General features: G+C 40.4%; 1 protein-coding gene across 9 annotated transcripts in view; it reads right to left on the reverse strand.

Annotated features, from left to right (window-relative positions):
* Window positions 1-12,843, reverse strand: part of Plekha1 (pleckstrin homology domain containing A1) — a 50,004-nt gene that overhangs the window by 21,920 nt on the left and 15,241 nt on the right. For all 9 annotated transcript variants that reach the window (XM_085841247.1, XM_085841251.1, XM_085841250.1 and 6 more), the window contains exons 3-4: window positions 10,074-10,130; window positions 6,881-6,926 (exon numbers count right to left, since the gene is read on the reverse strand). In XM_085841247.1, coding sequence (XP_085697373.1) covers window positions 6,881-6,926; window positions 10,074-10,130 — 103 coding nt within the window. The remainder of the gene's footprint in view (window positions 1-6,880; window positions 6,927-10,073; window positions 10,131-12,843) is intronic.

Genomic DNA, 12,843 nt, shown 5'->3' on the forward strand with positions numbered 1-12,843 from the left:
AGGCCATCACAGTAAAGTATCACTTGGGAAGAGACCTTCACACTTCGGCCAGTATTTCTGTGGAATAATTTTCTTCATATAGACTTACTGAGTCACAAAGAATTAACATTTAAAAATTTTGTTTGAGGGGACTAGAAAGATGACTCAGCAGTTAACAGCACTGGCTATACTTCCGGAGGACCTGGCTTTAATTCCCAGCACCCACCTGACAGCTCACCACTGTCTGAACCTCCTGTTCCAGGGAATCCACTATCTTGCACTTTATGGTGGCTCATACTTTTAATCCCAGCACTCAGGAAGCAGAGGCAGGTAGATCTCTGTGACTTTGAGGACAACTTGGTCTACAAAGCAAGTTCCAGGACAGCCAGGGCTGATACACAGAGAAACCCTGTCTCAGTAACACAAAACAAAACAAAACAAAACAAAGCAAACAAAAAAGCTGAACCCCATTACAAAAGCGTCTTCCCAATTGTGTTCACAAGGTTTCTAATAACTCTCATCTGTATTGTTATTAGCATTTGTGCTAAATATACATCCTTGCTTTAAAGTCTTGAAGCTTAAGGGCTGAGTCTAAACCTCTATTTCATAGCTTCCTGGCAGCAGCCCCTCCAGATCTAAGGCTTTGTCTTACCTCTGTCCTCCTATCTCCTAGCCCCAGAATCAGCAAAGTTTGAGTCACTGAACATCTATCTAACCACCTGTAATTACCTTGGGACAGAGAAATGCCTTAAATGGTGTTTCTATTCAACACACCCTCACTGATACAGCACTCTATTAGTGCCCTAATTAGTTGCCAATCAGTAAATAAGCAGACCTCCTTTGAATTTGAATTTGTTTTGTGTGTGTCTCCAGCACCTGCAGTTACTCCATGAGTTCTGCATATCCTGTGCTGACTTCTCTCTGCTGCTCAGCTGGAATTTCCTGATCTGCAGGAGCTTTTCTAGTAATGACTGCTTTATCACAAGCACTCACCCCAGTCTGTCAGGAATTCTTACTGTTATAGTAGCTTTGATAAAACAAATATCCTATCAGTTTTCCCTTTAATCTTGTAGATTTCATATATTTGAAAACCTCCATAACTTAGGCTTATAAGCATCTTTATGTTTTAGCCTCTATAATATTTTTTAGCCCAAAAATAATGTCTGTATTTAATTTAATTTTAAATACACTTGGAGCTTTTACACACACACACACACACACACACACACACACATACATACACACACACACACACACCAAGCAAGCAAGCAAACAAACAAACAAACAAAAACAACAAAAAATATAAAACAACCCTTTTTTTTTTTTAGATATTATGTATCCTTGGCTGGCCTACATCCTCAGTATGCAGACCAGGCTGGCCTCAAACATAGAGATCCACCAGGCTCTGCCTTCCAAATTCTAGGATTAAGGGCACACTTTCTATGAAATTTACAAATGACCCCTTGGGGCCTGAGACGATCCACTTCATAAAACACATCTGCAAACAGCTGTCTACAAGCCATAAGGGCCTCTTCACACCTATCATATGCATTTGTGAAGAAAATCAAATACTACTGTAGGAATTGAAATTGTTCAAATATCAACTTCCAAGGCCAGGTATGGTAGCACATACTTTTAATCCCAGAATTCTTGGAGGTAGAGGCAGGCCTCTGTAAGTCCAAAGTCAGCCTGGTCAACACAGTGAGTTCTACAGACAGCCAGGACTACAGAGTGAGAGACCCTGTCTCAAAACCAAATGAAAACAAAAAACTTTGAAGAGTCTCCATCATAACCCTGAATAATTAATATACTAGCACTCAGATGAATATGACCAAGAGAAGAAGGAAATGAAAACCCTCAAGGGAAAAACAAAATTATTTTTCAAACACAAGACTTTGGAACTGGGCCTGAGAGTGAGGCATTCTAACCAGAGCTCCCTGGCTAAGCTTAGGGTCACAGAGAAGAAGTCAAAGTGCCCCATGAAGTGCCACAGAAAAAAATTCACCTGAAAAGCAAAAAAAAAAAAACAAAACAAAACAACAAACCTGTCATCAATTGTACTTTTTTTTTTGGGAAGGGGGGGGGGTGTTTCGAGACAGGGTTTCTCTGTATAGCCCTGGCTGTCCTGGAACTCACTTTGTAGACCAGGCTGGCCTTGAACTCAGAAATCCTCCTGCCTCTGCCTCCTGAGTGCTGGATTAAAGACATGTGCCACCACGACCGGCCCAATTGTACTTTTATATGAATGGAAAATTTAAAGAGATATATATTTATGTATGTATGTATACATATGTGTGTGTCTATATGTATGTGTGTGCGTATTTCAGCACAACTGTGTCTATCAACAAACAGCTGCTGTTGTTAACTTCAGCAGTCAGTTCAGTATGCTTTCAAAACTTCTCCAAAATATTGTTTGAAGCAACTCTGGTCCCAGGTGGTGCCCAGACATACATGCAAGGAAAGCACTCATACACACAAAATAAAATATAAGTTTAAAAATTAAAAAAAAATTCTAATGGTGTACTGCAACATCTGGCACAAAGCAAATGTATCATACACAGACTTCTAATGAGAAATATTAAGGAAATATATAAGGAATATAATTAGAAATATAAGGAAATATTTTTAAGGAAAAAAGAGGCCAACATAGCTAAATTTTAAAACTCCTTGCAGTTTGAGATATAGCTCAAAGTTTGCTAACCATGCACAGGCTCTGGATTGCATCTCCAGCCCCCCAATACCAAAAACTAAAACAAACAAAAAACCTGCCACTCTTGGCATAACTTGTGGTTTGAGCAAAATCTCACATGCTTTTATTTCTGACAAGAGGGGCACAGACATCTGCTACAAACTAAGAAGTCAGGAATCAGCACAGCTGATCGCTTATCCAGGGCTCCAGAACAGTCTGGTCTGAGTCCTGATCTCCTCAATTACGAATCAATCACCTTTCCCAGAGAAACAGCGACAGTGTGAAGAAATGGACACAGTATTCCTCTCTATCACCATCTTCAGATTTCCAAAGAGCGTGAATTACTGGAAAAAGGTACGTATGAGACGCAGGAAAGGGGGCAGATCAGGAAAGGAAGAGAGAGCCTTGACTACTACAAACACAAAGCCAGGACCCTTCAGGCTGCCAAGCCTTTTAAGCGAGAGTCTCATAGTGTCAGAGGCTGGTCTGGTTCCTGCCTTTTCATCTGAGTACATTTTTTTTTTTTGGTTTTGTTTTATTATTTTTCGAGATTGGGTTTCTCTGTATAGCCCTGGCTGTCCTGGAACTCACTTTGTAGACCAGGCTGGCCTCGAACTCAGAAATCCGCCTGCCTCTGCCTCCCAAGTGCTGGGATTAAAGGCGTGCGCCACCACGCCCGGCTTCCAAGTACATTTTTATCCGACTCCTTTTTATTATTATTTTTATTATTTCTTTTTTACTTTTGCTCAGAGCAAATAAAGCAAGCATATAAAACTACAGCACAGATATTAGTGTAACTGCAGCAAAAATTCTCTCATGGTCCATAAGTGGCTGTGGCTCAGGTGTGGCCACATCAGGCCCTTTCTCACATCCCCCATTTTCTCTTCTTCAATTAATTAATTAATTTTTGAGAAAGTGGCTCAGTATTTAATTAATTAAAATTAATTAATTAATTTTTGAGAAGGTGGCTCAGTATGTTGTCCAGACGGGCATGGGAACTGCCATCCTCTTGAATGCTGAGACTGAAGGTTTATAAGTAAGATTGCCACACAGCTTTCTCTATTACCATTTTTAGCTTCTGCTGATTCCTCTTTTTTCCTTTTTAAATTTTTTTTTCTCCTGAGTTTTACATTACTTGTTTCTTTTTCTGTCTGATAACTCGCCTCAAACACTAAGTAACCTGGCCCATCTGTTACTATCTTAAAAGAAGACTAAAAGGCCGGTTGTACCCTCTTGTGTTGTGGGGTTGCGACCTTGCACAGCTTGCTCACTGTCAGCAAGCTCTCCTAGTGGAAATATCCAGATGTCAGCATCTTGAGAATAGGCAGGCTCTACCCACCTATCACTGGCAGCAGCTGGCTGCAGGTTCCCTGGGGCTGCACGGAGAGGGCTGCATTCAGTATTCAGATTCTCCTTTAACCTTCCTTTCCAGTTTCCTGCCTCACTCCTTCCCTTCTCTGGGATTAGTGTTAGTTTCTATTTCTGGAGACACCACACATCCCATTCCCTGCTGGGCTGGGGGCAGGGTGGCTGCCCACAGGAGCCAGATGGAGACAGAGACTAGAGGCTATTTGTTGTTGCTGTTGTTCTAAAGACATCTGAACAAAGAACCTGTTCTTAGTTCCCCCTCACTGTAGCTTCCCCCAGTCCCTGAAACAAGCCCCATCACCTAAGCCTATTAGAGAAAGGTGGGACAGGACACTGAAATGGCTAGCTCTTCATTGGTCTTTCTCTGCTCTGCAAACTTAGCTACCATTCCTCCGTTTGCTTCCATATTTATACACTGGGTATCACCTGCTCAAATCCCCTCCCATTATCAAAGGTAAGGTTTGAGTATTTCTCGTTCCCACTGTATCTAGGTAATTAGAGACATGCTGCCACTTACAATGACTATCAAACCATCAGAAGGACTAACAAGAAGCTCATCTTAATCTTTGATATCAACTAAAACCACTGTTCTAACTAGGCCCAATGACTATGGATGTTGAGTTTATACTAGTCTCTCGAACTATCAAAGTTCTCTGTTAGTTGATGGGCCCTGACATCTTTCAATCACAAGGCTCTGAAACATTCTCTTATTTAGTGACTGTAATTCTAATCTGCAGAGAATGTCTAATTTTCACAAGAGTTTCTTTGTAGGCCTCTTGAGTTGCTAACTTCAGTCTGTTCACAACAGCTTCCCTTATTGGATACATGTGGCTGGATACATGTGGCTGCCATCAGATACTGCTCTAAACATCACCCTCAGGACAAAGTCACTCTTACACACTGAAGAGAGCAAAGAACTTAAACATTAACATTAACTCTGCCCCCAAAGTACCCTTTTCTTTAAACTTCAATGGTCCCTTTTTATACCAATTGATCAATCTTAACTTCTGTCCCTTCTATCACTATAACATACAGAGAGGATGGCAATCTTGTTTGACCTACCACTGATTCTCTTAACACACTCTAAATTTCTCCATTTATTAATGTCCATTAATGGTAAAAGCCAAGAGGTCTCACTGTGCCCGGGAGTATGTCCACGCTCCCTGGACCCTTCTCTTGCTCCATGTTTTAGTTACTGCCTCACTGCAACAACAAAGTATCTGACAAAGCAATTTAAAGAAGGAAGGGTTTACTCTGGCTTTCAGTACCGGGTGATACAGTCCATCACGGCAGGGAAGGAAGGCATGGTAACCGGAAGAGGAGGTGCTGGGCCACACTGCGTAAGCAATCAGGAAGCAGAGAATGACGAATGACATGTAATAGACTACCCACATTAGGATGATCTTCCCACCTCTGTTACAGAGTTGTTTTCATGGTGGTTCCATCCACTTGACAATCAAGATTAAGTATCACACCCCAGGATACTGTTCCATACTGTTTCTCTTCTTCCCCAACCCCTTCTACTTTCAGGCTGTTTTTACCTCTACTTTCCACATATATAAAAAACAAAACTAAACTAAACACCAATTCTGGGCATATGCTTAAAGGAAATAAAACCAGCATACAAAAGAGACACCTGCAAACCCATGTTAGTCCTATTCATAATAGCCAGGATATGGAATCTGCCTGGGTGGCTGCCAAGTCTCCAAGTCTCCGTACCTTTTCTTCTAATCGTCTTCTAGTTTCTCTCACCATCATCAGATCCACCCCAGATTAAGACCTTAAGTACAGTAGTTCAAAAGCCACATGACTCATCTCTCTGCTTAACTCCCACGCAGGAAGCCAGCATCCTCAGTCACTTCAGGAGCTCTCTACTTTCTTCCCTTTCTCAAAATAACAACAGGCACTGGTCAACCTTCCACACTGACTTCTGCTTCCAGTTCATACACCTTGCACACCTGTGCCCACGAGGTCTGATTTCTTCTCACTGGTGGTAAAAGTGATCTGTAATTTACTTGGTGCCCCGCATGGGTATCCTCATTCACAGAGGCAGCCCTGACTCTATGTCCCCTCTATCTACTGACTTCTGGGATGATGTGGACGGAATGGTAGCAGCAGGCATTTTATCTGTCTGTCCACCAGCACCAACACCCCGCATTCTCCCACAGCCCAACGTGTCCTAGGCATTCAGTAAGTACTGTTCATCAATCTACCACCCTCAATGCCTCCTGCCTCCAGTTATAAATATCTCCTTCCCTCACAAAAGACCAAGTCCACTGCATTATTTATGTGGTCAATAGAGAATACAAGGTACAAAGCTAAAAACTACCTGAAATACTGCTGGGTGAGATCGAAAGAGCTGCACACGAGTGCAGAGTAGGTTATAACTAAGATGAGAAGAGAGAGGGAAGGGACTAGGGTTGGCAGCCAGAGTCAAGGTTTTAACCCTCACCTGACCTGGGATGATGGCTGTAAAGGAATTTCTCACAGACTAATTCATTTATGTCTTGTGGCTGTTTTCCTTAATAATTTGATAAAAATTTTATCAGCCTAACAAAATTACAAGCAGGGCTGGCAAGATGGCTCAGCAAGTAAAAGCGCTGAGTCTGAGAGTTCAGCCCTTGAACTCACATGGTGGACTGTGGTAACTGACTCCTAAATTATTCTCTGATGTCTATGTGACACTTGTGTGCATGCCCACTCTCTCTCACACTCTCTCTCTCTCACGAGTGCACACATACACACACACACACACACACAAACATTTTTTTAAAAAACAACTTAGAGGAGGTCAGTGGAATGATATTGTTTAGAAAATAAAATAATGTAAACATGGCTACTTACCAAAACAAAACTCTGCCTTTGGCCTTAACTTAGTTGCATCGCTAACCTAGTAAGAAAAAGAGGTCTGAGTTACTCCTTCTCCACACACTTACAATACTCAGTCTAGAATACTATACAATCTTCCACCTGCACAATTTCACACTTTGCATACCAATATGAAATTAAAATTTAAAAGCAACCTAAAGATAGCAAATTAGATATAGAATCTGGGTCCCAACTGTAATATAAGACAAATGATGCTTCCACATTTTCTTTGAATATATTTATTTTCTCCAGGAAATGTGAAGAAGTTGAAAGTATACCAGCAGACATTGTGCCACACAAATACTATGTGTGTATGTCACCCACAGCCTGCCCTCAAAGAATACAGAAATTATGAATACTCCCAAACCTCATAATTCTATGTTGGCAGCCAACAGTAAGCAAAGATGGTGGACTGTATGCTTGTTTATCTGAAGTCCAAGACTCTAGAAGGCCTTCCTCTCTTTGAGAGGTCACCATGGCACTCCCTCTCCACTGGTTCAGGAGTCATTAAATGCAACAGCTCATCTCACAAGGTGAAACCAACCAGCTGCACGACTTCAGTACTGTCCCTCTGAGTGTGATGCCTTCAGAACCCTCTTCATGATCACTGCCGGGCCCTTTCCCAGTGACAGAACCCATATTTTGTATTTCACAATGAATTCTAGTCTGGACTTCCTGATGAATCCCAATTATTAGTCATAGCCCAGTTCTAGGCATCAATTGTAGGGAAAAACAGCATGCCTAAGCTGGAACAATAAAGTTGTACAATGCAATGCAAACTACAGTAAAAGGTGCAGGACAGCAAGGAAAGAGAAGTACTGCACAAAAAAGTTACACTGTATCAGGAGCAGCGAAGGAGGAGAAACAGTGGCCACTCCCTGCTTGCTTCCCTGAGGTAACTAATACTTCCTGTCAAGAACAATCGCCCATCTTAAAATACAAGGCAATATCTGAGTTATAGGTAATATCCCATGCTCATCAGCTTACTTCAGCTACTTCTTCCCACATCGCTCTGCTGGCGGAGAAAGCACTTGGCAGTGTGCTTGCATCCTAGTGTACGACTACTATGGGCAACCAAGCAACACTGGGGTCAGAGTTCATTCTTAAAATGGAAGCCTACTTCTCCCAGTAACCAGGAGGCAGGCAGCCAGCCACTCTGAAAAACATTTTCAATGTCTCACTTTACAGAAAATATTTGTCTTCTAAAATTTAACAATTCAACTTAAGCTGAACTGTTTATTCTGTTTAAATATATAACCTACTATATATTTAGTCCAAGGAACAACAGAAACCTACTTTGGCAATGAAAACAAATGCCTGTATTGTAAAACTGATAAAGTATTTTACGTATAAAGATAGGTGACTTAAATAGAGGCACATCTGTAAATTGATGTACTGTTAAAGCCATCCACACCTGTCACAAGACCACGTCATTAGCTTATCAATACTGAGTCACTGCCATTAATAGTAGTACTACGGGCCGGGCGTGGTGGCGCACGCCTTTAATCCCAGCACTCAGGAGGCAGAGGCAGGCTGATTTCTGAGTTCGAGGCCAGCCTGGTCTACAAAGTGAGTTCCAGGACAGCCAGGGCTATACAGAGAAACCCTGTCTCGAAAAACCAAAAAAAAAAAAAAAAAAAAAAAAAAGAGAATAGTAGTACTACGTGTGTTACTACCACCAACCATACTAAGTGTGTCACTGGCATTTGCACCTCATATTTTAAGTTACCAACAGATGCTCCTAGCTATTGTGTAAAACAAAGTTACACACAGACAAACCCCCAGGGCTAACATCTCAGTAACTTAACCTTAACTTTACAAAACACTAAAAACAAACAGTTGTAGTGGCCCACACCTTTAATCCCAACACTTGAAAGGCAGAGGCAGCTGTTATTTCTGTGAGTTCAAGGCCAGCCTGATCTACATAGTAAGCGCCAAGGCAGTCAAGACTATTTAGAGAGACCATGTCTAAACAAAACAAACAAATGTGTAAACAAATATAAATAAGTAAATAAATAAGCCAGTCCAGGAATGGTATCGGTATCACATGCCTTTAATCCCAGCATTCTAGAGGCAGAGGCAAGTGGATCCCTGAATCAAGACCAGACTAGTCTGTCTACATTGTGAGTTCCTGGCAAACCAAGGTTATATATATGAGACCCTGTCTTAAGCAGCAAAAAAAAAAAAAAAAAAACAAAAAAAAACAAAAAAGCTATTAAACAAATATATAATCCAAACTTTTGAAAATTAAAATTCAGTACTACAAAGCCAATTTTAAGAAACAGAAATTAGTAAATCGAAGTGTAAAGGAAAACCGCCTTTTGCCTTCATCATGATGACAGTGCACATGTTCCTCACAATAAAACACAGGGCTGGAGAGACAGCTCAGGTTAAAAGCACTTGCAGCTCTTTCAGAGACCCTAATTTCAGTTCCCAACACCTGTGTGCCAGGTGGCTCACAACCACCTAACTTCAGCTCCAGGGGAACCGATGCCCTTTTCTGGCCTTGGCAGGTACCCATATGCATAATATATGCACACATGCATAGGTGTGCACACACAATAAAAATAAAGATATAAAAACAAAATGTCAGAGGCAGTGGAATTTTAAAACTTGGGAAAATGTTTAACAAGTAATATAAACTTAAAAATCTTAGCCAGAACTTCCAGGAGAGAGCCTGTCAGCTGACTTCTCTCCTACTCTATTTATCATTTAATTTTCAGACAATGTCTTGCTAGGTAATGAAAACTGGCCTCAAGCTATCAATCCTGCCTCTACTTCCCTGATAGCTAGAGTACAGGTTTGCCTTAGCAATCTCTCCTTTTTGACATTCATGTACCTGATCATAAAAGCCAGTATTGCTTCTGTTAATTTGCCACATCCCATAACTTAAACTCATATTCTTTCCAGTTTTACCAATTTAAAGAACTTCCTAACAACAGTAGCCAAGTCCTAACTTCGGCGCGTCCAGGACCTGAGCATCACTGCCAAATGACAGAAACACAATGGGATCTGCATGTGACGATGGCATACACTGTAATCCCAGAACTCAGGACGACTGAAAATTCAAGGCCAGCCCAGGCTACATAGTTAAGACTTTGTCTCAGAAATATCAAAGATGAACAAAAAAAAAATTTAATCAATTTTTTAAATAATATATAAAATCTACCTTTGAAATGTAGGTAAGTTTAATGGCTCCAACCCGTGATGATCCTGAAGGCAGGTTCTAAAAATAATTATTAAAATACAATTAATACCCAACATTATTTATTCATTTTAATAATGATAATATACTAAAAATGTTTGAAATTTTTTTTAAATAACGTTTTATAAATATACTTTATTCAGTTTACACATTTACTAGGTTTGACATCGAGATAACACTGTAGGACTATGGGTGTGGCTCTGTGGTCCTAGCATATGTGAGGCCCCAGGTTCTAGTCCCTGAAGGCAAAAAGGGGAAACAAAAAAAAGACGTCAACTGGGATAAGCAACCGAGTCTCATTTTCTTCCACTGTGGTGTATCCTACAGTTAAAGAGCTGTCTTTCTCACTGTAGCTAAACTAATATTTTTCTGTGAGCTTAAGACTTATAACATCAGATTCTACTTATGAAAGCAATGAGAAAATATTTAGAGACACAAAGCAATAGTTATGTTTTTAAAAAAGGAATTAATTTATATTGATCTAGTAAAATTTCTTTGTCAAATACATCTCTTATATTGGTCTTTTGACTCCAAGAAGAAAGCAGACTAGTAGCTTGCACAGCCATTCTCAAAGCAGCTTCCTCCTGCAGCAGATGGGGTCAAACACAGAGACCCAGAGCCAGACAATATGCAAAACGCTAAGCCCATCAAATAAAATGTCTCCATCAAATCCCTCCTCCCGGGGATCAAGGAACTCAGGAAGAGGAGGCAGAAGAGTGTAAGAGCCAGAGGGGATGAAGGACATATAGCATTTAAATGATGTAAGTGCTATACTAAAATCTACTTTAAATGTTTTTTTTTTTTAAATATTAACTGATTCTCTTTTTAATATCTTTTCCATTTTATTACTGTTTTGAGATAATATTGCATGTAGCCCAGGCTGGTCTTAAACTCATTATGCAGCCAAGGATAATGATTTTCCTGTCTCTGCTTCTCAAATGCTAAAATTATAGGTGTGTGTCACCACAAGCAATCAACTGATTCTCTTTAAGTCTGCTGCAGAGAAAAAATGTATAGATTGGAACAATTTTTTGTTTTGTTTTGCTTTTTTGAGACAGGGTTTCTCTGTGTAGCCCTAGTTGTTCTGGAACTAGCTCTGTAGACCAGGCTGGCCTCAAACTCAGAGAACTGCCTGTCTCTACCTTCCAAGTGCTGAGTGAGATTAAAGATGTGCACCACCACTGCCTGGCATATCAAAATACACTTATTCTTACACTTGGGATTTATCTGTGCCATAAAAGAAGGAGGAGGAGAAGGGAGAGGAAGAGGAGGAGGAGGAAGGAGAGGAGGAGGAGAAGAAGGCGCTGGAACATGAAACACTGTGATGGGATGAACAAGATGTAAACTCCAAGTCCTCCAGCTGAAGGTGGTGATGCTGGGCTGCAGTAGAAGCCGGTTACTAGGGAGCTGGGGTGCAACCTAGTGGATAAGCACCTCCGCACATGAACAAGCACAAACAAACAAACAAAGACAGCACAATGAATTAGAGCTGAGAGCAGAGTGCTTTCGAAGCCTACCTGAGGCCCTGCAGCTACAGCAGTGATGAGCTGCCTGCCCCACGCCAAAAAGAAAACAGTGGCTTGGGAACTTAAACTAAGAACTAGACTTGGAGAGTCTACATGGAAAACTAAGCAACAAGTTTATTCTGTTGAAAATCTGAAACTAAAGAGAAAGCCTGAGGAGACCCGTTACTACAATGATAATTTGCTTAACACATTTTGAAGATAATGATCTATTTGCATTAGAGGGGAATACGGAAATAGTACAACCACAACTGTTAAAACGCCCTCTGTCACAGTTCAGGCAGAATCCATCTTTTAAAGTGACTTATAATAATGTACATTAAAAAACAAGCCTACTGGTTTATTCTAATGAATGGCTGGGCAAGTTCCTGGAAGACTAAACATTTCATAGTTAAGACAAACATGAAATGGGAATCTTTGGCAGGAACAAGTTCTCAGAGCTCTTTAACATCTACCTACAGTTAACCTGCATCATGATATGCTTAAACTATATACTGTGCACAAACCCCAAGGATAGATCATAAGGAAAGGATATATAGATAGTAAAATTATAAATCTTTAAAGCTTCAAAGGTTACAGTCATATATACTTTATGCTTAATTTTTTTTTGGTTTCTTAAAAACTGAGGAGCGGGGGGGCTGGTGAGATGGCTCAGTATGTAAGAGCACCCGACTGCTCTTCCGAAGGTCCGAGGTTCAAATCCCAGCAACCACATGGTGGCTCACAACCATCCGTAACGAGATCTGGCACCCTCTTCTGGAGTGTCTGAAGACAGCTGCAGTGTACTTACATATAATAAAAATAAATAAATCTTTTAAAAAAAAAAAACTGAGGAGGGAGCTGGTGAGATGGCTCAGAGGTTAAGAGCGCCGACTGCTCTTCCGAAGGTCCTGAGTTCAAATCCCAGCAACCACATGGTGGCTCACAACCATCCATAACAAAATCTGATGCCCTCTTCTGGAGTGTCTGAAGACAGCTACTGTGTACTTACATAAAATAAATAAATTTTAAAAAAAACTGAGGAGGATTAGAGTTAGAAAAAATTAGATAAAAAAGTAGAATAAATGTCTTTATTCAATATTCAACTATAACCAAAGTTGAGTTTTCAAATACTGTTCTCCCTCAATGTAACATTTATATACTATAAATAACATTATATTATAACATATATTTATATATATAACTATAACATGTATTTATGTGTATTAATA

This window comes from Mus caroli, unplaced genomic scaffold, assembly GCF_978045245.1.
Source record: "Mus caroli unplaced genomic scaffold, Mus_caroli_1 scaffold_8, whole genome shotgun sequence".
In the NCBI taxonomy this organism is placed as follows: Eukaryota; Metazoa; Chordata; class Mammalia; order Rodentia; family Muridae; genus Mus; species Mus caroli.